The sequence below is a fragment of the Andrena cerasifolii genome, chromosome 15, assembly GCF_050908995.1.
Source record: "Andrena cerasifolii isolate SP2316 chromosome 15, iyAndCera1_principal, whole genome shotgun sequence".
Taxonomy (NCBI): Eukaryota; Metazoa; Arthropoda; class Insecta; order Hymenoptera; family Andrenidae; genus Andrena; species Andrena cerasifolii.
Window position 1 is genome coordinate 5,700,050 of NC_135132.1, and position 25,911 is coordinate 5,725,960.

General features: G+C 44.3%; 1 protein-coding gene across 3 annotated transcripts in view; it reads left to right on the top strand.

The window, feature by feature from the left end:
- Window positions 1-25,911, top strand: part of LOC143377407 (uncharacterized) — a 433,212-nt gene that overhangs the window by 287,970 nt on the left and 119,331 nt on the right. For all 3 annotated transcript variants that reach the window (XM_076828629.1, XM_076828628.1, XM_076828631.1), the window contains one exon: window positions 21,135-21,273. In XM_076828629.1, the coding sequence (XP_076684744.1) occupies window positions 21,135-21,273 (139 nt within the window). The remainder of the gene's footprint in view (window positions 1-21,134; window positions 21,274-25,911) is intronic.

Here is a 25,911-nt window from a genome sequence, read left to right on the forward strand (position 1 = left end):
CGAGACGCGTATAATTCACGTTTCAACGCACAATTCAAGAGCGTGGGGGAAGGGTGGTATTTGAATACGGCCCCGGCTGGATTCTCTGGCCGCGTTAGTCGGTGAATCCGTGAAATATACAGTTATGGAACGGGACGGGGTGGGGGAGGGGGGAGGGGGAGGGGTAGAGGGATGTTGTGTCGGGGGGTGCATTATAAACTCGAGGGCGCGTGGATGTCGGATATGCCGAGGGCAGGCCTCTCCTGCTTCCTTTCCCTTTCCGAATTCTCTCTGCGCCGCTGGAACTTTATAACGACCCGCCGCCAGTGTAACTCAAACTCGAACCGGGGATTCTTCGCCGATAAATCTGACGGATCGGAGACGTCGGGTTAATTATAAACTCCTCCCGCGACACGGAGGAACTTTCTTTTGCGGGCGATTTCCGCGACCGTGCCCCCTTCGCGCCTGCGGGGTGACTTTGTTGTTTAATTTATTCGAGATTAGCGTCCATTCGATGGGCTCCCGTTTTGATCGATCGTGTCCAGGGACTGATCCTCGCACGATCTTGTTGGATGAGGAATTGATGGGTGGATTTTATTGGGATTCGGAGGGAGGTGAGATAGAGGATGTACGTTCTACGGTATTTAATTGTGGAGTACAACCCCTGGCAAATTAGTTTGGAACCAAACGCAAAGATACGAAATTAAGGAGAAATAGCAATATTTTGTATATATAACATGCAACGGTGCACATATGAAATGCAGGGTAATGTGAAATTGGTCTATGTTGAAGTAAAAACACCAAAAATAATTATGGAATTCGTTTATTATGTAATATGAAATATAAAAGAAACAAAATGTTGCTGGGAAATAAGTATAAAACATTATGAGTTTGCAAAGAAATTAATAATAATTTATTTAATATTTGTATTACCTAGTATTTTGTGACGTTACCACGTGCACGCATCTTAGCTTCTATACGTTTTGGCATCGATGTAATCATGTTTTCACAATGTGATGGCAAAATTAGTTTCCATAACAACTTAATAGCTTCTCGAAGTTCATTCTCATTTCTTTTATTTTTTCTCGTGTATAAAGTGTTTCCAGAGTGCCCATAAATTTTCGATTGGACTTAAATCTGAGCTATTTGCTGACCATTCTATGGTCAGTGTACGGTTTTCGTACGGATAAAATAATGACGCACTTGGTGATAAATAATATGACTATTGAAATGTCGATGTGGCTCGCTTGATCGCTCTCGTGAGACTCACTGTCTGAGCCACGCTTAGCCCCTCCACGTCGGTGTCGAAAGGCAGGCTCGTCGCTAGGGCGAGGAAAGGTCGCGACTCGCGTCCGTTTGTTTTGACGGGCTCGATTCCTAGAACTTGCTGCGACGCGTTTCGCTCGCCACAGTCAGAAAGCATTTTTGCTGCAAGAAGTCTTGATTTTTTTTTGCTTCGATGACAACTTGCATTGTACAACTGGCATTGCTTTGGGTACAAAGCTTCTCTTAGCATGTTATTTTTAGTTTGCCATTTCTTTCCTTCGTGTCTTAGTCCATGTTTGTAGTTCAGATCTCTTCAATCGTGTGTACTGTACTTTAACTGTGTGTAAGTAACTTTAGTTACTTTTATCTGTATTAGTTTTAGTCTCAGTTCTTAGTTTTAGGTACTTAATGGTTAGGTTTGGCTTATCAACAGTATTCCTACTGCAACCTCGCTTTTACTCTAGATTTACTTTTACTATTAATCGTCTATATGTATTTCATTTATTTTCTATATGTATATGTATTTCATTTATTTTCTATATGTATATGTATTTCATTTATTTTCTATATGTATATGTATTTCATTTATTTTCTATATGTATATGTATTTCATTTATTTTCTATATGTATATGTATTTCATTTATTTTCTATATGTATATGTATTTCATTTATTTTCTATATGTATATGTATTTCATTTATTTTCTATATGTATATGTATTTCATTTATTTTCTATATGTATATGTATTTCATTTATTTTCTATGAGTAATAAAGTCGTAATAATAACAATAATAGTTGCGTGGAGGATAATTGGCGCTGCAGGCGTTTTGAGAAATGGCACTTTTGGAGGAATAGGGATCTCATTGTCAGTCCGTTTGGGAGTCGGTGTAATGGATGTCGGGAGAGAGAACTACTGGTTCGTTTAACAAATGTTTATTAGACTGACAAGGGGAGTGCACGAGGATCGGGTCACTGATTTAGCTAGAATGTTGCACACAGTTGGTCCACGCTGTGCACAGTAAATGAAGCTTAAAGTTTCGTGTTTATCAAATTTTGTACATAAATTAGTACGTGGAAACGAGGTCGATTTAATAACTAATTGCAGGTATAACGAAAAATAAGTAAACTTGTTTATACGTATACATACGTGGGTGGTCAAATTATTATACTCAAAACATTTTCGTCAATTTTTGGGATTATTTTAAAATGGATTTAATACGATTAAAAAAAAAATCTTAAATTGACAACTAACCGTTTCCCTGAAAGGAAACTGTCTTAGCTTTCCAAAACACTCATGAAAATTTGTCTGCGATCATGAGTTCGCATGTTATAGGTGTTCAAAGTGAAAAGTACCTTTTTTGCTTTCATCGCGAATAACTCGGTCAATAAAAATCATACAACAAAACCAAAAAAACGAAATTAAAGAGAAATGTTTGGTCTATAAGAGCTATTCGTTGGATTTACCGGGAAAAAAAAATTTTGACCCGTGCATATGGTCAAACTAGGCAAAAATTTCTGAAACTTCGTTTCCGGCGCTTCATCTTGATAAAACAGATTATCATAATGGATGAAAAAAATTGAGTCCTTGATTCAAAAACTAGAAATTTCAAGCATTAAAATGCATTTTTTAAATATCTTTTGCAACCATTTTTCGCAGAGATACAGCCATCGCTTAAACTTCCAAAATCTCAAACCTTTTTGCTTGAGTATAAGAATTTGACCACCACTGTACATCTGAAATTACTATGTGAATAACAATAGCCTTGTCACTGAAACTGCAATTACGATTTACGGTTTCCTGTTTACGTACGAGTGCATATATCGAGAGGTGTGGGAAAGCGAAAACCCCATTTTCTGGTAAATGTTTTAGTAATGCAGCTTATGCGTTTGACATGTTATTAGGTACACACATTGTGCACTATTTGCGAAATTTCAACTAAATCGGAAACCCAAACCGTGTATGTGCACACACTCCCTTAGCAAGTGCAAGAGCCTTTTCACGCGAGACACTGTTGTGACATTGCTTAATCCTAAATTGCAAAATTGCAAAATTGTATCACACTAGCGAAGTAAACCAAAATAAATAAAATAAATTTAATTTTAAAAGTAAGTGTAGCGCCATCTGCACGCGGATTTTGGAACTATTCTATAACCTATAGGAGTTCCGTTAAAGCAAAGATTATTCTGGTACATGGTTCATCGAAATCGGTTCAGTAGTTGTTGAGTTTTGCGCTTTTAAACATGCATACATATATTTACATAGCACGAACATTATTATATAATAGTACAGATTTTTTTACTTAACATTAAACGGAACTATCACTCATTTTAATTTCATGTCCACTCAACGTTACACTTACATCCATCCCCCACCCGCCAAAGTAATTACAATTGTCTACTTAAAATCAAATTAGACAGATGCTAGGTGACTAATAAAACAACATCGTTCCTCCCGGGTTTTGTCTGCAGCAATTCGGATCGGCGCCCCATCATCTTCCTCTTCCTGTAAATAAAGGCGAGCCCAGGGAATTAATTTCGCCTTGCCGGCCACGCGGATTGTCCCATTGCTTTGATAATTCCCTTTGATACGATCCATTGTGATTCGTATCGCAACCGTTCACGTCGAAACCGGGGCTAGCGAAATTTCCAAAATCGTCGACGAATTAACGACCGAATGCGATTATCGTGTCCTGTTACAACGCCCTTTCCCCTGCCGCAGTGTTACCGTTCCGTTGCCGGGGAAATTATGCAATCCCGTTTATGGATCGTTTCCTAGAAGAATGGAATAGAGGCTTTCATGGAATAGATTTTCGCCTTTTGCCTTGTTTTTCCTTTCCTATTTTGGCCGAGTCGCGTTAACGAAATTTCAATTTTGCGGATCGTCGGGGGAGCCATAAACTTGCCGAATCCGAAATTAATATTTTACACGTCGATGGAGATTGCAGCGAAACGAACTCTGGGAAAGTTGGAATTAATGATCTGTGCAAATTGCCCGCGGGATAGCGTTTTGAGTCTCTGCAGCTAGAGCGATGGGTGGGGGAGGTGAGAAGATAAGGAGAAGGAAAGGGAAAGGAAACACCAGGTTTTAGGTGCTGCACCCATTGATATTTAGTTTCCGTTGGTTGGGATTAACTATGTGGGCTTTGGATCGGTGTTAACGTTAGAGTTTATATTTTGCAGTTGGATATTTGTACAGTTATGGAAATTAAATCAAAGGGGTTGGTGAAGCCTTAAGTCTAAAATATTCAGAATATGAGGATGAATAGGAAGGTTATTCATGATTTCAGAGTAAATAATTTGTTGAATGCTCATTTTTATTTTATATTCTTAACAAAGAGTTCGGTTTCTGGTAGACCACCCAATAGTAAAAATGTTTCACATTTAATCTTGATAAAAGTTATTAGCAGGTAATAGAGTGCGTTACAAACTAAAAGTTTTACTAATAAATAGTAATCCGGCGACCTGATTGGAAGCATGGCAACATGGCGGACCACATCACGTGACATAACCTCGAAGATAAAGTGAAAAATACTTCCTGCAAACCATACTTGTATTCCGCTCCGAATAAATACAAAAAGTATTAATTTACGAAATTATACATCTGTGAATATACAGGGTCATCATTTAATCTCGCAACCCGCGCCTATACCGGTTTCCGTTAATGTCATTTTTTGGAACGATGCGCCGTTATTGTGGCTTTTACACGCAGGTGGCGGAAAATCTCTTCGTACAGGGGTATAGCACCGCGGTCAACCCCGTCGTAGCTAAAATTTTTTAAATTGAGACGGGTACGGGACCAGTCGACATTGTTTTTGAGCCTCGTTACAGTAATCTGGGGTGCGAGTGGTAAAACGTCATGAAAGCGGAGCGCGCGGCTCGCTTACCTGGGTCGGGAAATTCCCAATAGCTCTTTGCCACGTTAATTTGAAAGAGACCATCCCAAAATTCTCGAAACTCGGGCATCACTGCTGTCCAGCGGTCGTTGGCAACTTTCCGAAAGCCGGGCCGGTGCATGTTTGCCATGGAATACGTCCGTGAGGCGCTGTTGCCATTTTACCTGTTCGCGCGAGCGCGGGTTGCAAGATTAAATGATGACCCTGTATACAAGGCCGGATCAAGGGGGACTAAGGGGCCTGCTGCCCCGGGCCCCATTTTCCGGCGGGGGGAGGGGGGCTTCTAAGCCTTCCATTTATGTAAACAAATAATTGAACAAAATTTTGTTTACTGCTCCCTTTTGAAATAATTAGTAATGGCACTAAAAGTTTATTTTAAAATATCTTTTCGATGTTTGTCTTTAAATATTATAGTTGTGAGTAAATGTAATTTAATTTTATTTAGAATAAATTTCAATTTTTGAAGATTTATGTATGTTATTGTGTTTTATAAAAAAATCCCTAGGGCGTTGAGGCCCCAAGGCCCAGGCGATAGTCCCAAAAATGGCCCCAAAAATCTTAATCCAGCCCTGGATGTATACATACACTACTAAACTACCAAGAAATATACACTCTGTCTTCGATAATGCTTCAGTTCTTTGCGACCCAAGTAGTTATAATTCTGCAATCATTTAGCTGAACAAAAATTTGTATAAAATTCATATAAATAAACCTACCGTCAAATCTACCAGGGGAAGCTCCATATAAACCTCCTAAATTCTGAGTGATGTTGTCAATTTGCACAAAGCAGGTACTAAAACATTACAAAAAATACCTACAACCAAAAATAAATTCGCGCCTATAATTTCTAAAACCTCCACACACACGAAATCCACCCCCATCAACTACACACGTCGCCAAAATTCCCCTCCCCTTCCCTACGATAACCCCCGACTCCACGTCGCGATTCAACCGCGTATCCTCGTTTCCCAGGAGCCAGGGCTGCCCTAAAGCCACTCCCATTAGAGCAGCCCAATTAATCCCATTAAATGTACGGGAATCCGATTCGCGAGTACTAGCCGATCGCGAGTTGAGCACATCTGCCCGTTCCTGGGGTGCGTGGGGGGGGGGGGCGGAAGCACTAGGGGTGGGGGTATCATCGAATCCTGAAATATTAAAATGTAGTGACGGGGGGTGCGTACAATGTTACCCCTGCTGGATATCCAGAGGGGTGGAAACGAGGGTAGCGGAAATACAGCAGATATTGAAAATGCCCCATCCCGCTTCTTTACAATTCACCGTATCTTTTCGGGGATGGGGTTTAGGCATTCCCCGATAGAAGAGAGGCGGCCCAGGTAGTAGGGAAAAATTTCGACCGCACAATATGGCAGACGACGGAACGAAAATCGCCTAGAGCCTTATTAATACCACAAATTCGTGTCCGCCTGTGTGCTCGCGCGCGCGCGCGCGCGCGTAAAAGAGGGGGTGGCTCGCGTTACCATCCACCCTTTCAATACGCGAAAGAGGGCGGCCCGCGCGTGACACGATCGACAGCGGGAGGGAAAATAATTAGACATTTTCATTTTTCAGCGACTAAAAGGCCGTGTTACCCAATTGAGCCACGAATTTAATAAATTTCTCGGCATCGACACTAAGCGAGGTTTAATGAACTTCAGCGGTGTATTCGGATGTTATTTATCAAAGGCTGGTATTTCAGTTTTTATGCGCGTGCCGTATTTTAATTAATAGCGAATGATTGCCGTTTTGTGATCGGTATGTGGACCACCCACTCCCCCCAGAAATGCTTCCAATTTGTTGCGTTATTTGCTCGCGATGGCCTGCGAATTGCAGAGCTCTCGTGTACCGGTTTCCATGGGGGCAAATGCTTTGCCGAGGTAGAAATTTTGTTAATCTATGCCTCTGTGCGAAGAATTTGTTGTACAGATTGTTTAAAGGGATTCTCGTTTCGAAGAATTGGAAAATGCTTTATACGGATATTCCAGGTAGAGGGAGGCACTAAGAGTTTTTTTTTTTATTTTTCTGCGAAGGCTTCCTCGTAAAATTAACCCTCGCCGGGATTCAAACAAAAGGAAAGTCAATCGAGAAGAAAATGTCTCTTCAAACTTCCGGTATCCTCGAGGGCCTCGCTGAATTAATCTTCCTCTTCTCCGTTTCGAGCCAAAACGAAGTGAGCCGAGTGGAAAGTGACGTATCTTGAAACTTCCAATTTTCCAAATACCACCTCCACAAAATTAAGGGTTTATGGGTGCGGGGGTAAGTCTTCTCTCCTGGATTCTCAATTCCTTCTAAAGTAATCCACGCGAAATTAACCCCTTTCGAATCGAATAAAAAGGAAGTCGCATCTAGAGGGGATACTGCGTCCTCGAGTTTCCAATTTTGCCAAATTTGAGGCCCTTCGTTGATTCAGGCAATAAGAGATGGAATTATAAAATAAATTCTGCGAAACGTGTGTTTCAATTGGCTTCAAAATATTCACACGTGGTAGAAGACTCTCGAGGGACAGGAATTGGGAGGAAATTGCAGGGGTGTTCTTTTCAAAATTGATCACTGTCGTTAATAATTTGTCACTCAATTTTTGTTACTTGTTTTTGGCTATCTAAATATTCAATTGAGGGATGAATCTAAAAAGCAAAGTACCTACGAGTGTGCTGTTTGTATAATAAGATACAGGGAGAAGCAAAATAGAAGCTTCTACTATTCATAAGATGGGGGGCCCACCCATAACTATAAGGCTATCATTTAATTTTTATAAGAAATAAATAAATTTTTCAAGAAATACATAAGTGGCAAAAAAGGATAATTAAAATTTTTATGAAATAAATGTATAATTTTTAGTGATTACAGTGTACATATATTTTACATATTATTGGCAATAGGCAGTAGATACAAAATGAAACTAAAAATTGTTATAATTGAATATTAAATATTTTTAAACATTTCACAACATTTTTTGAATATTTTAAAATGGTAATACAATGTAAATTTTAGTTGCATATGTTAAAAATATTGGAACTTCTATTATATTTTCAAGTTCAAAAACCGATTTTCGAATTTTACAAATCTGTAAAAAGAAACCCACAAACCCTAACTAAAAGGTTATTAATTTTTTTTAACATATTCCTTGATGTTTAAGAGAGCCCACATATTGAGCTACATAAAGAAAAATCCCGGACATCATCCCTGTGCATCCCTTGTTACTCTAAATCCTAAACTCTCCCTACCCCAAAACTCGCAATGCTTCCTCTCACACCACCCCGCCCAATGCTATCCACATTTCAAGTTACCCAGAAGCAGCCAGTGGTAGAAACTAAATAGAAACTCTTCGTTCCATCCACGCGCCATGAACATGTCAGCGTTTCAGGTGTCCTAATAACCGTTTAGTAGCAACACTCGCCCAACGTGGCCAACAGATTTACGCCAGCACCACCCTCTTAGTTATGTCAAGTCCTCCCTCTAGCGCGAAATAAGTGTTTCCACCTTAACTCTTCCTCAACAAGTAGGTGGGTGTGGTTTCTGCTGTGAGTACGTACGAACGACTGGACGGGGAGCAAGGAGGGTGAGTGGAGGGTTGCTTGTGTATTTAATTTCCGACGAAACGAATCGGATCGGTAGCGTAGAAATCGGGAATAGGAACGAGGGAAGAAAGCCTCCAAGGCTTGGGGTGGGCCAGAGGGGTAGCGGCGGTTTGTGGGAGGGGGTTGGAAGGAGACGAGGGGGAAACGAAGGAAAAGTTGCACAATCGCTTTCGAGAGCGTCGAATCCTCCCCCCTTCCGACTCCTACCCGTCGCAACAGCTTTCAGCATTGGTTATTCACGTGTATACGTTTCTCTATCTCAATTTATAATGCGGTGTGCTTGCACACGCGAGTCGGTACGAGATCTCCGCGAGCGGAAAATGGTTTTTCCTGGGCGAGCCCGAGACGCGGAGTAGACTTACACGGGGTACTCGTTTTGACGGATCGATCATGCGGTTCCATCGAAGTTTGTATTCCTTCGCGAGATGCGTTTTTATTGAAACTGTTGGCTGTTCGGTATTCTTTTTTTTGGGAGGGGGGTGGTTCTGTAACAGTAGTGCGAAGATATTGGGACGCGCGCGTGGGTTAGCCAGCTTCGTACTGCGATGTTTGTAGGATAAACTCTACATTGGAATGTCTATATTTTTTGTGAAGATTTTGGTCTTAATTTTCAGTTATTATCTATTTCTCATTAAAATAAAACATCTCGAGTACCTATTAGGTCTTTTATTTTAAAAACATTCAACGAAAAATAAAAATAGGCATAAAAGTACAAATATTGACACCCTAAAATTTGAGGTTATATAAAAAAAATCGTGAAAAAACGAAGACTATACAAACTATTTCATTCACTATTAACACTTCGTGGTCACACTGGGTCCAATAGACCCGCTATTTAACTTTGCAGCGTGATACCGGTAAGTTTTTGGCTTTCCGCTCCGATTTTTTTGGTACATGCTGTCATTTCATTTCTTACTAAAACGCGTCTATTCCATATTGTACAGTGTTCAAAGTGTGTGTGGCGAGCGGAACGCGTAGCAGCACGTTCCAGGAAACGTAGCGCGTCAAAACAAACGGTCGCGTACCGCCAGAGTTAGGAGCGATGGGGCCTAAGTGACGGAGGGGGAAAAACCTACAGGAGCGTTGGTAATGCGAGCGCGAACTGACGCCAGCGCCAAGCCAGTCAAGTGGCCCCAACGCGAAGCCAGCCACGGCCAACCAGCGTCGACAATCTATTTCTCGGCGACGCTGGTTGGCCGTGGCTGGCTTCGCGTTGGGACCACTTGACTGGCTTGGCGCTGGCGTCAGTTCGCGCTCGCATTACCACCGCTCCTGTAGGTGTTTCCCCCTCCGTCACTTAGGCCCTATCGCTCCTAACTCTGCGTACCGCGACCTTTCCTCCCCCTAGCGGAGAGCCGTTCGAGATTGACGTGGAGGGGCTAAGTGTGACCCAGACAATTAGTCTCACGAGAGTAAACGACGATACCACAACGATATTCCAATTAAATAAATATAATCTTTACCGCCAAGCACGCACCATTATTTGTACCGTACCAGTAACCCTACAGTGTGTATTATAATTTTTGGGAATCGATTGGACTGATACAGTTCGTCCAGTAACTATTTAAAAATCGACTGGGCCCAGTGTAACCACCGCGGAACTTTACAGAAGTGTGACCACGAAGAGTTAAATACCTACGACACTCAGTAAATCTGTATAAATTTGATCTTCTTAGTTTTCAAATTAAGTTTACACAATTGTTAGATTAAAGTATGTATTTTCAGAAGCATATAAAGATTTTTAAATTGAAAAATATTTTCCACGAAAAAAGAATGGTAAAAATACTAAAAATTCACTTTGCTTTATCTAGTCCTAGGTGTAAGTATATTGTCCTTTAACGTTTCCAAAAAATTCTTCTGTGTTTCTCTTAAAGTGTTTTTAGACAAGATATTCACAGTACATGAATTTCGTTCAGAGTAAGATAATGTGGGAGTCAGAGGTTGATATTCTAGCGCCCAGTGACATTTCTGTAGAGAACATTACAATTTTCTAGGTTCACCGACGGCCCCCCAGTGTCGTCTTGGGGTTAAACACATCCCCCACATCCTGCTGCGAGCCCTTCCATCACCCTTCCACATAAGCATTCCGCTCCCTCATCCCCCATTCCTCAGCTACTGAAGAAACGAAAAAATAACTCGAGCTACAAGTGTCCGCGTTACCTGACCTCATCTCGTGCTTCGTAATCAGCATGAAACTCCTAACAAAGATTTTCAATAACCATTCACCCGTGGCACACGCTGCGTGAACGTTTCATTAGAGAGGAGGGGGAGTTAGAGAGCACGAGGGCCCGACATTTCTTCTATTTAATTAAATATCCACTTTGTGACGGGGCGGTCTTTTCAAACGACGCTCGAATGTTTTTGCAGCTTCGCGCACCCTTTTGTGCCCGGGGCCGTCTGGTTCCCCGTGAAAAAGGATATTGCGTTGATGCATGCGCGCCGTGGCTCTTTTGCATTGCAATGCCGAAGGAATCACGGGCGGGGAACGAGAGGGAGGGACGAGAAAAAGAGGCACGATGATGCGGAATAAAACATTAGTTCGTTCGTGTTCCTTTCTATCGAGGGAAGATTGTCCTCCGACTGTCGCGTGTTCCTGTTGCAGCAATTTCGCTGCCAGCTCCCTGTGTGGGTACTGCAGGTCCGCCAGGATCTATTTCCATGGGATTCTTCGCTTTTTTTTCATTGCTCCTCTTCCCAGGATGCTACAACTCGACGAAAGAATGGCCACGTTCGTTTCAAAGGGGAAACGTTTATTCAATCTGTAGGGCTTAAACGGAGATTTACGGGGCTGGTGGATGGGAATTTTTTGCCCAAGTCATTTGCAAAGGGAAGCAGGTGTTAATGGATATATCGTTGAGTAATGGGAAGTGAAGATTTTATTCCTCTTCTCTCAAACTGGCTTCAATGTCCAAAAACGCGCCTCGACGCATTCAAGCATGGCTATATCAGCGTATATTGGCATACCCTATAACATTTTCCACGCGGTACTGTTTATGGGAAGCATTGCCACATTAATGGCACTCTGAATGCAAAAATGGAACCTTTCCGTCGATTAGTGGGGTGTTCTATTCTGGAGGCGTCGATTTTAGGTGTTTTTGGCTTAAAGAATTATCAGATTATTATTGATCGTGGAACTTACTATTTTGCATACATGTCAGTGCCGTCTTATCGTTTCCGGGGGCCCTGAGGTGAGCTCCATATGTGGCCATTTAAATTATTCTAAATTAAATAAAATTAAAAATACCGCGCTAACCCGCGAAGTGAATAAGTATTAAAACAATTAAATAAGATTAAACGTGGGGTCCATTTCGCGAAAACGGCCTCATTTTAAAATCGAAATTTTGATGTATTTCTTATTTTCTTTCCGTCACAGTTGAATGACCCATTTCAATTTTTTTTCTAGCTTTTACAACCTGTTTTTTTAGTTTTCAAATTTTTCTGGGGCCCCAAGAACTCCGGGGCCCTGAGGCAGCTGCCTCTTTCGCCTCCGGGTTGAGACGGCACTGATACCTGTTGGGGTGTGTTTCAAGAGGACACAGTGTAATTTTTGTATAATTATCTTTACTGTTAGTCATGCTATTACATGTTTCCCGCAATGTGCCATTTTGAATGGTTTCCACGACTCACGTTATCATATTCATCTAAAACACAAAAATCAAAGATAATCTTAATCTAGACGAGTATGGTTATGTCAATATTCTCTTTCTGACTTATGTATCAAAGGGCCTCCGTTAATAAAATTATTATTATTTGCAATATTTTTTGTATCGACTGTAGAAGTTAAAATTTTCATGATAAAAACTTTTGTTTTGGCTGTACATAGTTGCCAGTTTGTCAAAACGTTTTTTTTTTGTTCATCCTAGTACAAAAGAATCATACTCATATAGATTAAGATTATCTTCGAATTTTGTTTTAGATAAGTACGATAACGTGAGTCGTGGAAGCCATTAAAAAAGATAATTGCAACAAAATTACACCGTGTCTTCTTGAAACATACCCAAACATGTGCGCAAAATAGTAAGTTCCTTGATCAATAACAATCTGCAAATTCTTCATCCCAAAAACACCTAAAGCTGACGCCTGCAAAGAAAAATACTCCCTCAAAAGAGGATTTTAGTTTTCACCTTTTACAAAAACCGCGGCGAAACACAGGCAATAAAATTTTTCCCCGCGATTCTAGAGACATACCAGTATCTCAAGTGGTGTAATTGAACGAAAAATTCGCCACCCTGTCCACATCGTGAAAATGGGCAGAAAAAGGGTTCGATCACCTTTGACCGAAATTGAAAAAAAATTTTTATAAACCCCGACCTCTGCGAAACTACCGCCAAAAACACACTCCCTGCGCCGTCCAAAAAAAAGAGACTTCAAAATTAAAACATCGCACCATAGGGAACATATCCGAAAACCATCCCATCATCGAGGTACAAAGGGAAATCCCCTCCACTCCCCTTTGACGACCTATATTCCTCCATGTTTCATCGAAAAAGCGAGAGAGAGAGAGAGAAAGAGGTGGGGAAGGAATAGGCGAGCCAATTCCTCTCTCCGCGAAAAAGTCGCCGCGGGATCTCAAAATGCGCGCTTTCGAGCGTGATGAATAGACGAGCGAGATCATTAGCTAATTGTAAGCGCCCTGCGTGCACGTATGCCGAGTGTACACGTGCGGATGCTGAACCGCCAACGAGTCGGTTGCGCCGATGGAAAGCGGGGAATAATATGAGTGACAACGTCGGGCGCAGCTATGTAGGAATTGGGGGGGAGTTGGGGCCGTATCTGAATCCGATCGGTGGACGAGACGTATCAAAGATGAGCGTGCCAATCATCCGGTGGAGATGTTCGTGACACTGTTCGAATTCGGTTGACCCTCTAGCCGGATGCTAAGCGCCCCGCCATTTGATCGACGTGGCGCGGACGGTCGATCGGCGTGTTTGCGTTTCATAAAACGGCCACGTGACTGACGACGCGGGCTAACAAGGGGACCCTGCGGTCGGCCCCCCTCGGATTTTTATGAAATTTTAAGAGGGGACATACAGCTTGAGGGGCCTACAGAGTGACGTTCTTTTAGAATATTTTTTAAGACAGTATTGACATTATGGCACCCGTAATTTTTTTTATTAATTGCGTCACATCTTTGACTATAATAGGTGCTTGAATTTTGTATGTAAAAATATTAGTCGTATAATACAGTTATAGGGGTTAGTTCAAAACTCGCTGCAGTGATTTGCGCTACCCACCCCCGGTTAAATAGATTTTACCTGAAAGCAAAAAGCAAATTAGTTTCTTACAATATATTAGCAAATGCTGTTCTTGACAGGGCGGATTTTTTTATTTGATTCGTAGTTTCTTTTTTATTGAGCAAAAAGGCAAGATTTTTCTGAAATTTGAACGTTTCATTTAGTGCTGCGATTTTTTTGCAAATTAACTTTTTTAAAATCGAAACAAAATAAATTATTACAGTCCCATATGGATCGTATGCATTCAACACGATAACAGAAGAGGTCCGTCAGGGTCGTTCGCAGACTTTTACCCAGGGGAGGGGGCAACTTTGAGAAACGTTGCGCCAATTTAATTATAATTTTTAAAATGTTCACTTTTTTAATGCAGCTTACTTTTTAAGAATAAGTTCTATTTTCCCTAGCCTGGGCACGCGATTGCCCCCCTTCTTGACCCTCCCTGCAGACACCCATGAGTCATCCCTCTTCCCCCCAAAAAAATCAGAAGAATTTAACAAAGCCACTGTCCCAAAGAGCAAGACTTAACCCAGACCTAACCCAGACCCATCAATCAACCATCACACATTTCACCGCGATTAAATAGAACTCCGGCTAAATCAGCGCCCAGAATCTTTTCCCCCGAGCAACGGCTCTGCACACCTCGTGCACGGCACGTCGCTAGGTTCCGATTCAAATCCCATACGACACATTCGCCGTCGAGCCCCTGTTGACTTTCACCCGGCGTCCATGCAACCCCTGTCCCTGTGTAATATTACCTGATCCCGGGTGCCCGGTTACGGTACCTACCGGTGTAATATTCATTTCCTCCAGTAAAAGCCCTTTCAGCGGCTCTTTCGGGCTTGGATATCGGAAAAACGAGGCATTTCCGTTGGTAAATGTCACGGAGATGGGCGGACAGCCGGTGACCACATATTACCAATCAATTTGCCTCTGTCGATACTGAGAGACGACAGAGATATAAAGAGCGAGCGAGAGAGAGAGGGGAGATCTTTCTCTTAAGCATGTGTGTGTATGAAATCGACTACGAGGCTGTCCGGGGAAAGGGGTTGGACGGAGACGCAGACAGAGAGAAGTGCGGGCGGGTGTGCGTATGGAAAAGTGGCCGCTCCATCATATTTAACTCAGATAGCCAATCACCCTTGTCACTGCTCGGGTGATAGATTATTTTAATCAAGTTATTCCCGCCTGAAACCCAATCATACCCCTCGCGGACATTGGAAGAGTGGGAGACGCCAGTAGGTGGCGGAGGATGTGTAGGGTTCGCGGGGGTATACATAAAAATCGAATTAACCGTCGGAGAGTGGCGGGCCAAATGGAGCCTTAACCTGAAAATCGCCGGTGCGTGTCCAAGCTTTTTCAATAATTCCCGGGCACCCAGTGGAAATTGGTAATTTCGATCTTCGATAATCCATTTTTTAAATGGCCCCTGACGAGGGATTGATTTCGTCTGGCGGCGGTGCAGCCGGGCCCCGACGACTTATTGGGTTCGTCTTTGTCGCTCCTCGCCCGTCGGGAAGCGTGATTTACGGTCGGCTGGAGGCCCGCCGCGCTTTAATATCCCGCGGAGCGATCAAGAAGAGATCAGGAAACCGGATGAAATTCAAAAATATCCCCGAAAAGTTCACAGCTATCGCGGGAAAGGTCTCATCCCTCCGTATTTATCGCCTCGGGATCAGCCGGGATGACTGGACACCGCCAGAGGCCGCCTGCAGGAACAGCTCGCGGGAGTTCCCTAGCCATCCGAAGCAGCACGGCTGCTCTTCTTGCGGGAGATCTGTTTCTTGTTTCCTAAAAGTTCCACCTGCTCCTGAGAGCTGGGGCCATCTTGCCCCGTGGCGAGGTTTCTTTAATCTCCTTTTATTCCCCCGGAATCGCCTCCCCACGGTGCGATCCTCGTGCCGGGGATCACGACACGTGTAAGGACATTAAGCGGTCGGTGCGTGCTCCGCAGTTTTTAGGATGAAACGGCCCCCGCTGAAGCGGCACACATCGAGCGTGTCCCGTAATTGCGGGTCCCAGTGGGCTCGTAAAACCGTAGACAATGCGTGCGATCCGTTTCGTGTCGCTTTCAAGGGGGAGCACCGCGTCTGGACGTTCCTGGAAGGTGTCGCGTCCGAGTTAGTAATTTTCGGCACGTGATGCGGTCGTTCGTCGCCCGGAAATTGGCGCTGTTATTTGAAGAGGGAGCAGGCGGAGCTGCTTCTTTAATCAGTGGGACTCGATTGGGATGTGATCGTTTGCTCTTAGCTTATTGATTCTTTGTTTAATTCAGGCAGCGCGTGGGTTAGCCTCCCTGGTAGGGGTAAAGCCCTGAGGTTGAAGTTCGGGGTTTGGCTGTTCAACCAAAACAGTAGTCAAGATTGTTCCAGTATGAAGTGAACAGTTGTAGGAACAACTTAGCCTGAGTATAGGTATTAATATGCAACCAAGTCCAAGAACTCCAAAACGATTCGAACGTTTAACTAATTGCATAGGTCGGGAGGTTTGGTAAGTTCTAATGTTGCCAAGTTCTATGTGAGTGTTTCTGGTACATCCTTTACTAAGTTCTACTCATTGTCAGTCGTTTTTGAGACTTTATGAAGGAGGGATCTTGAGGATTGAGATTATTTTTTTCGTGGTAACTTTAGGTGGAAGGATTTGTAATTTCAAATATTTCTTGAGTTTTCATTTTTCGTTAATGTAGACTGTTATAATGTAAACGGAATTATAACCCAGTGTAGATATAAATCCGGTCTAATCATAACCAAACAGACACTCAATTTAAGAAACACTCCAAGTCTTATTTTTCACTTAATCTGGTATTTTTTTTATCTCAAACATAAATTGAAATTTATCTGAAGTATAATTTCAAGAAAGCCATGGATATCTCTTACTTCCCCCATAATTGACATCAAAGATAATAAATTTATAGGGTTTCCAAGACTCCATCTTTCAGTTAATTAACTGATACGATTCCTCTGTTCTTCTGCGATGAACATCAAACAGAAATTAATGTCGGCTTATTTACTACTGCACAATTTCTCAACCCCTCTTATCGAACCCAACAAAATACACAAAGCAATTAGTGGAATCGCGTTTCATCATCACAGGTCAGAATAGTACCTGAACAATACAGAGGAAATGGAAGAGAATTTATTAAATGTCTACTTCGCATACAATTTCATATAATTTACAATATTAAATACCTAATAATATGTTATTTCATAAAAGAAGAAAAAGTAGCTAGAGACAGCCATAATGCCACAGATGAACATAACCTCAACCACATCAACAAACATAGAAATTATTCAAATACTTCATGTTGCACTGTTTGCAAACAACGCAGCTTCCTATACAACAATAAGAAGATACAAAAATACAAAGGGAAATCGAACGCAGTACGAGCAATCCGCGTTATTAAAACGGAAGGCATTACTTTCCCCTGGGCGGTAGGAGTAATTATCCTTACCTCCGGTTTCCCTGTTCGCGCAGTGTCCTTTTAAGCCACCAAACGGCGAGGAGGTGACTCCGGGGGAGGGGGTTTGGGGGAACAGTAATTAATTAGTAATTATATCAGCAGCAGCCGGGGAAAAAGCCAAGCTAGCAGCGCGGAACACCAGTCTGCCCGTGTACCATCGCTACTCTCTCTGCCCCCTACCTCCAGCCTCCGATAACTTTGCTTTCTGACCTAACTCCAATTTCTGCTAATTATATCGTGGAGACCTTCTTCCCGACCAAACGTCCCTACCCCCTGCTCCTTGGCAAACGACCCCTTTTTCACGACTTTTCTCGCTAGCAGCGTCGAATGTGCGCGCGTGGAGAATATCATACTCAGGGCTGGGGGGCATGGCGAGGATGGTGTGGGTGGTTTGGATTACCTGGAGAGACGATGATTTTCTTTGTTTTTTCGGGATTCCTCGCCGTGGGCTAAGTACGGTCCGTTTATCTCGGGGTGAAGTGGGAAATAATTAGGGTTGAAGGGAGCGGAGGGTTGGGGAAGAGCCATCGCCTCGCGTTCCGAGGGATTCCTTTGTGGATTAATTCTTACCTATTATTGTTTTTTTAACTCGGCAATGAAAAGTTTTATCTGCTTGTCGACATGTCGCGATATAGAGAGTGGTCGAGGAGCTTCTGTTAGGTAAGATTGGGAGCATAGGGGCATGATTGAAGGGCTCTTGATTCCCATTTTTACTCGTGTAACGTCAAAGCCCCGGGATCGCGACTATTAGTACTCGCCAGCGCCATCAGAGGTCTAATCTTCCAAACTCTTTCTCGCAAGAGACAAGTCCTAGTCTAGTTCGCATATATACAAGTTCCAAGTTTATTCCTCTCGATCCCCATGCGTTTGGGGCAGGGGCCGTCCGCTGTAGTCCTACTTGAAGTCTGGCTGACGAGCCCAAGTCGAAATTACATCTCTTCCTTTCCTGCTGGATCCTAAAAAATGCCAATCCGCTTGCTCTGCATAGTAGTAGTTATTCCATTGCGCGTATCCGACCTTTTTTTAGAGATCACGGATGCGACGAGACCAAGATCCCTTTCTCGTCCAAGAACGGCGGTCCTGGACGTTACACTTCATGCGTCATTTAGTGATATTACCCCTGGTGGGGTTAGCCGATTGATTTATCCTATATATTAAACTAACTTGGATGCAGCGTTTAAGCTTGAGTTGCATGAGAAGAAGAAGAGGTCCTCTGAACTCCGCACAACGGGCTTTGGTACATATATCTAATACACGTCTGTTACGTTCCTAGACAACTCTGTGTTCTGGACTCTCCTACCACCTATCTCCCAAAACCACCTTCAAACTCCTCGCTACGAAAACACGTCACAACCAAGCGCAAGACAAAAACCCTGCCCCCGTTCCTTGGAATGAAGAAGGAACGCGACCTGGGGGTGGTCCACGATCCCTGGATGCACACCAGGGATCACACCGTGTCCTCCTTCGAACCTCCTCTATCATCGCCACAAGATCGACCGAGCAACAATGAAGTTGTCCCAAGAAAGAAAATTGAAAACCACGATCCAAGGAACGCAAAACACGGCCACGGGTCGGTCTGTGGCGGGGGATGCTCTCAAGAAAATACATGCTGGAAGGTGGTCGCGACGTTATAAAGTAATGACGATAATGGCGGACGGGGAGCGTGGTACGGTTCGCTGAGCCCAAGAGCCGGGGAGAACAGTCGTCTTCAGACGTACAATATACACAGCGGCGCCTTGCCCGTCCGTGCCCGCACTTTTAAACATTTGCAACGAATTTACAGGGCGCACAAAGCCACAGGTTCCCATCCCCGGCTCTCGTTAAACCATGTTTCCCTTCGGTGGTCCCTCCCCCTCCATCGCTGGCCCTCGCAACAGAAATCCGAGATTCCGCGAATATTTCGAATGCCCTCGGCGGCGCTGCCTGAAACGAGCTTGTAAAAATGGAGAATCCCCTTAGAGAGATCGGATTATCATGCGGGGGGTAGGGTAGGTGGCTCGGAACGAACGTCCTGAGGAACGTCGATCCCGCCCCTCGTCCCGGACCGCTTGCCCTCCCGTTTTGCTTCATCGCCTCGAGAAACCATTCAGGTTTCTACCTGTAGCGGCGAGGATTACAGTGCAAAGACGTCACGATTAAGCATTGTTTGTTGGAAGCATTTTGCATTTAATAAGTCCGAGTGCTTCGAAATCTTCTCCCGCGATTTCTGGGCGACGGGACTGAGATACGCCCGCGGAGGAGCGTAATCCTCTGTATTTTTGTTTCCACGATTACTTCGGGGTGGGAGGGGTTATTGCTGGTGGTGGTGGTGCAGATGGGGCGGTGAGGGTGGGGGGCGGGATATTATTGCTCCAGGCCCCCGCTTCGCCGAGGTTCGCGTGCATTAAGATGATTTGCGGCCCAGACGAAAGGAAGGCTCTTGTCCCCCCTCCCGTACCCCCCTCGCCGACATTTCGCTGGATAAACGGATGAACGCGTGGTTCGTTGGGCGGAACAGCTCGTTTCCGGCGGATTTACAAATGGAAGTCGCGAGATTTTTTTGGAGAGGACCTGTGTTGCCGCTGGAAGGATTGAGTGCTTTCGGATTGAGCTATCGACTGTCTGAGATCTGCTGCTGGGTTTCTTGGGGCATGGGTCATATTATATCGCTATGGAAACTGAAGATGTAGATGTAGATAGGCTTTGCGGCTATCCGAAATCACGGGAGCCGATTTTCTTGTTTAAAAATGTTTTAAGTTGTAATTTTGCAGCGTGATCAGATGTGTAGGAGACGGAAAAAAGGAAAGCCGCGTTGCCGGGACTTGACGAACCCTGGGCATCTGCATGCTGGCCAATCGCCTAACCGATTCCCCCACGGTGGCTTATCGAGGACTCTGCTCTGTGAGCTCCTCTTAACGGGCGCCACCTATGGGCCACACTCGCACCATAGGCCGTCCCCGTCCGTCTCCTAACCTATCGAACTCCTACAGATGTAAGAATTTTTAAGCTAGATAATCGGGTCCCGTAATTTCGGATACCCGCACATCCCTAGTAGATGTGTGTCTTAGGAATTGGTTTATTGGTGCTGGAACCAGAAATGGAATTGAACATTTGCAATTACTAAATTCACAAAAACAAACCAAAATACTATTTCCCACAATAATTTCCTCCGCCATAGTTTTCAATTGAACACCCTAACACACCATTAAAACTCAAAGCGTTCTTCATACAAATTACATACCTACTCTCCACCACCTTCTAATATCCTCATCGAATATAATGCCCCTCCATCTCTTCATCCTACCACTAAAAAGAGAGAATTAAAAGAGAGAAATCAGTCCATCACCTCCAGATAACACATTCGCAACAGTTTAATACCATTCACTATCCGCCCCCAAAAAGGACGAAGTCCAAAAAAAAACCTGCTTTCATCGATACAGGCCAGTCACTGTGGACAAAAAAAAAAGAGAGTGAACGAGAGAGATAGGTACCGGGAGTGTAACGAAACACACAACTGTCGTCGAAACTTTGCGCGTACGCCACAAAAGACCCGATCGAGCGGTCTTTACGTGGACCGACACGCTCCCCCTAAACCCCCCCGACCGCCACACCTCCCGTGCTTTGAATATTCCTCCATCGACGGGATTATATGCCCGCGCCTTTATTTATCGACCGTGGCCGGAGCAGATTAAAAAAATATGTAAAAATTGCCCTGACTGAAAGGCCTCTCTGGTGTGCTCTGTGTTGCAGGCTGCGAGTTTCCTGGGGAGTGGAACGGCCGTTGGTTTCAATCGGGGAATCAGGAGCTGGTGACAGTGAACGGGTCCATGATGACCAGCAAGGGCCGCTGCATCGAGACCCAAGACGACCTGTTCCTCATTCACGACCAGTGAGTCCCTCGTTTGTATTGCAAGTCAAGAGCAACGCATGCAGGGTGTTCGGTAAAAGACAGCAGAAAAATGAAATGGGTGAGCCCACGTGACCAAATATCGAAGTTGCGATGGTGACTTCACTCCTCATCGTTAGTCTTTTTTAGGGTAAGGTGACCATTTCTTCCAGGGAGATTCCGGGAACATGAGATTTTTTTGGGACCGCCTTTACTTCTCGTAGACTTTGTTACACTGTTGCCAAATTAGTAGCAATTTAATAGCAAACTCGTGGCTTCGGTTTAATAGATATTGATGAAAAAATTACCGGGGATACAAATCATGTTCCGGGGACGAATGGTCACCTTATCTTAGGGGCGATTGTACGTGGCCTCTACAGACCTACGCAATGCGAGCCGCTGACCGCCAAGTTGCTGTGTTCCAGGCGTCTTTGAACTGACTTTTTAAACATCAGTAACCAATGAACGAAACCCCCACCGGAGTTCTGTTATTTCTAATTTTCGTCTTATTTTCTCACGTAGAATCGCCCATTCCGTTTTCTACTATCTGTTACCGAACACCTTATATACATATACAGTTTCAAAACGGCACGGCCGTCGCGATATAAAGCGAAGCAAACGGATATCGCGTTTCATCTCTTTAGCCGTGCCGCTAGCCCATCGTTTCGAAGCTTTTATTAATTAACTGAGCCCTTCTCTCCTTTCTTGCTCCCACCTCCCCCTAGGGTCCTCCGTCACCCCTCTGACGAAGCGCCCTGGGGCGACGTGCCAACTGAGGAGAGTGAACAGCGTGTATAAAACGTTTCCACTGAAATTCCCGGGGTTGGGGGACGGGAACGAAGGGGGGAGGCTTTGAGAGCGAAGGACGATTCGCGCGAGGGAGTGAATTCGTGGGTACCTAGAGTCAGAAATTCTGTATCGCACGGTTGCGATATCCTGATGGATGTTGATAGCTCCCTGCGAGGGAATTCGGGTTATTTCGGTTGGGGCGGCTCCGAGGAGGGGGGCTGCTTGACGGTTTTTTGGACGGTTTAATTTCGCGAGGATGGAAGACTCTGGGGGTAAAGTATGTGGAGCGCTTTGGTTTGGAGATTTGGGGAATTGTTGCTTCGGGCGGTGCAGGTGGAGATTCCTAGCTGGTGGAGACAGGGCAAGGGGAGCTACTGACAGAAACACGAGTAACATCTAATTTTCCCTTTGTCTGTAATGAGAACACCTATCGAAGAGAAATAATGTACTTGTATCGTAGAAATGTAAATTGTTTATCTTCACTTTATGCAACACCTGAGCATGATCCCGATTTCAGTTGCGGGGATAGTTCGCCGGGTGAAGCGTTTAGACCGAACGAACGAATGCTTAGCGAGTAGCCACTCTTTATAAGTAAATATGGTAATTTGCCATTTATATTTTCGCCACAACGACTGATGCGGAAACGACTCGCGAGGCGATGAAATAAGACTGATGATGTCAGCGCCGCTAGTGGTCGTATTTAGGTTTAGGTTTATTAGTTTCCATACTACATACAGATGGCGTTTCAAGTCTCAACTTATTCTGCCCAATGAACTATTGTCTCCCTAGTCGTATTTATGTTCGTCCGATTTCGGGAATGTTCGGCTCTCGATTCTTCGCGAAAGCGTCAGGTTGATCGCGGTCACGGCTACCAGTGGTGTTTACGCGTGTCGTCTCGAAGTTCCCATTTCTAACCTTTACAATATTATGCTGGTCGATGACGCGTCCAGACGCGTCGTGAACCTCTGCACTGTCCTCTGTTTTTAACCGTCCTATTGATACACCCTCGATGTCGGTGGGCGAGAATCGATTGGCCCGAAACGCGTATTGGCCTTTTTTTTCATCTTGTAAAAAGTTCTTGATCCAAATAGGAGCGACGATCGCCTCTTTATCGGTTCATGTACCCTTCACCGGGATGCCTGTTAAAGCCGGTGTCGATGCGCTGGCAGCGACACTGGGTAATTTTTTAACCTGCCGATTAAAACACGGGGTAAACGATCGTTCCGGCGGGCGTATCGATTTTTCCTTATTCCCACATCTGTCTTGCCAAAAGAGCCAATAACGGCCGCGGGAAAAACAGGTACAGCCTGTTGTTAACCGTTACGATTATGGGTGTCCGTTACTCAAACTGGACGGCCGATGCACGCGTGCACGTGTCTCTCGTGCATCTTCTACTGGCTGATTGCAAAATGGGTGGTTGGGTTTTAGAGGCTCCTTATGTTCACGTGGGTGGGGAATGGGTGGTGATTCGTATATAAACTATGAGTTGGAGGGTTCTGCATAAGTTCAGACATTTCCTTGCCTTTATTTCGGTTCCACCGACTTTATTAAAACTCGTACCCCTCTGGTGCTCTAATACTTCTACTCATACACTTGTATCCAGATACGGTAAATTTATTACCAGTCTCGTGTGAAGCACAACTTACAGTATGGTACAACCCAACTTTCAGCTTACTACAACTTCAATGAACAACAATCTTCAAGAGTGTATACATTAGCTACTGCAGTCAGTATAACTTGAACTGGGGAGCCTGTTAGTCCCTAGAGCCTCGATCCCTGATCCCATTGGCATGTTGCTGGAGATTCCCAGGCACTTCAGTTACACTGTAGCTCTATTATTTATGAACCAAGTCGAAGCTATCTGTCTTTTCATTTGTGCTGATGCCGTTAAAATATTTCAGTGGTGCTCTTAAAAGACTGCCCTCAGGAAAATTGTTTAGAAAAGAATCGATGCGAACTTAGCACTTCGCCTCATCCCAAAGAGTAGAAAGTTCGAGTTCAGCCATCTGGCTCAGAAACACCCTGCATATCCAGGCCACGGTTTAATCTTACTTCCTGCAAAGGGGTACACAACGATCGCGCGAATGGCAGTGGGGTTGGTCAGGGGGATGAGTGGCCCACCCGTGCTAAATTGAAAGAAGCACCGTTCAAACAAAATTAATTGGGTTTCGAGAATTGAGCTGCAACAAAGCTACGGAGAGCGCAGGAGAGGCTTTTTCAGGAGCGTGCTTTTTAATCGAGCAATAATTCTTTGGGCGTGAGCAGCGAACTTCAAATTTCGAAGAAAAAAAAAACAGTTTTTCATTCTCGTCCGGAAACTTTTATTTGCTCTAGTCCAACAGATCCACTTTTTCATTACACGAATAAACATATCAAAATAAACTCCCTATGCAATTGCATTTAACAGAACCCCACTTGTCTTGGCAACCGATACAGCTGCAATTTCAGAAAAAAGGTTACCAAAATTATAGTAGGTTCTTTTTCCATCATATTCTGCACACTATGTCTAAATTAGAAACAGTTTTAAAACACTACCTTAACCCTCGTCTAGCACCGACGCGGAAGGCAGACTGCGGGTCATTTATGACCCATGCTAAAATTTTCGTAATATGTAGGTATTTTCAAACTAGTTTCTCTACCAAAATTGAATCTTATTTCACTACTATAAGTTTTTTTTTAAGGAAATAAATAAATTTACAAAGAGTAGATCATTTGTTTTATTCCCTAACTGCTCAATTTACACATCAAATATTACTTTCTGTGGCGAGCGAAACGTGTCGCAGCAAGTTCCAGCAGCGAAGGTCAGGCGATCCGTTGCGCGTGAGGTAGCGCGTCAAAACACGTTCGCGAGCGCGACCTTTCCTCGCCCTAGCGGTGAGTCTTTCAAGACCGACGTGGAGGGGCTAAGCGTGGCCCAGCCTGTGATGCCAGACCGGGGACGGGTTCCCTCGAGAATTTCCCCCACCTCGCGCAACTACGCCGCAGCAGCGTGTCCGTGAGCTCGGCGCTTCGGAGTCCAACTAACGGACACGCAGCTCCGGCGTAGTGTGCGCGAGGTGGGGGAAATTCTCGAGAGAACCCGTCCCCGGTCTGGCATCACAAGGCCCAGACAGTTAGTCTCACGACAGTCACGAGAGCAAGCGCCAGAACCACAACGATATTCAAATAAACAGTTATATTATCTACCAAAACAGTGCGTCATTAACTTTATCCGTACCAAAACCCTACAAATCATTTTGCACGTGTCTCTTTTACATATTATGGCTGTGCGTAAACTTTCATAATAGGGTTAAAAGTAACCGAACATCGGCTGGGCAAGTGTTAAAGATCTCTGCTACTTTTAGACACAGACTAAATTTTCTTCTTTGAGCCTGACAAGACAATGCAGATTTCCTTTAACGTCCCCGTTCCCCAGCCATTTGCAAACACACCCACCCAATTCGACTTCGTTTCGCCCGACGATCCGCCAACATCGGAGGCAGCGAGCGTTACAAGCGAGGCAGGAAACGAATTCTTCGGTCGAGGACCGGGGCTGGTTCGATCCCGGGGAAGAATACGTTTCGACGGGCATCGATTCCACGCGGATCCCGCGAGTCGTCGCCGCGCGAAATCTCTAAATCCGAGCACTCGTTATCCGCAACTTACGCCGTGGCCTGGGATCCAATTTCGTAGAAAGAGCACTCGACGTCGTACGAGGAGACAGTATCTACGCACATCGCTACTTTTCGTTCCGACCAGCTATCGTGACGAAGCTTAAAGCGTTCCACGCTCAGAATCGCTCTAAGCCGTCGCGATCAGCGATAAGCCGGGACCTGCCCGATGAGAATGCCTCGCTCAGAAATTTCTTCTCCT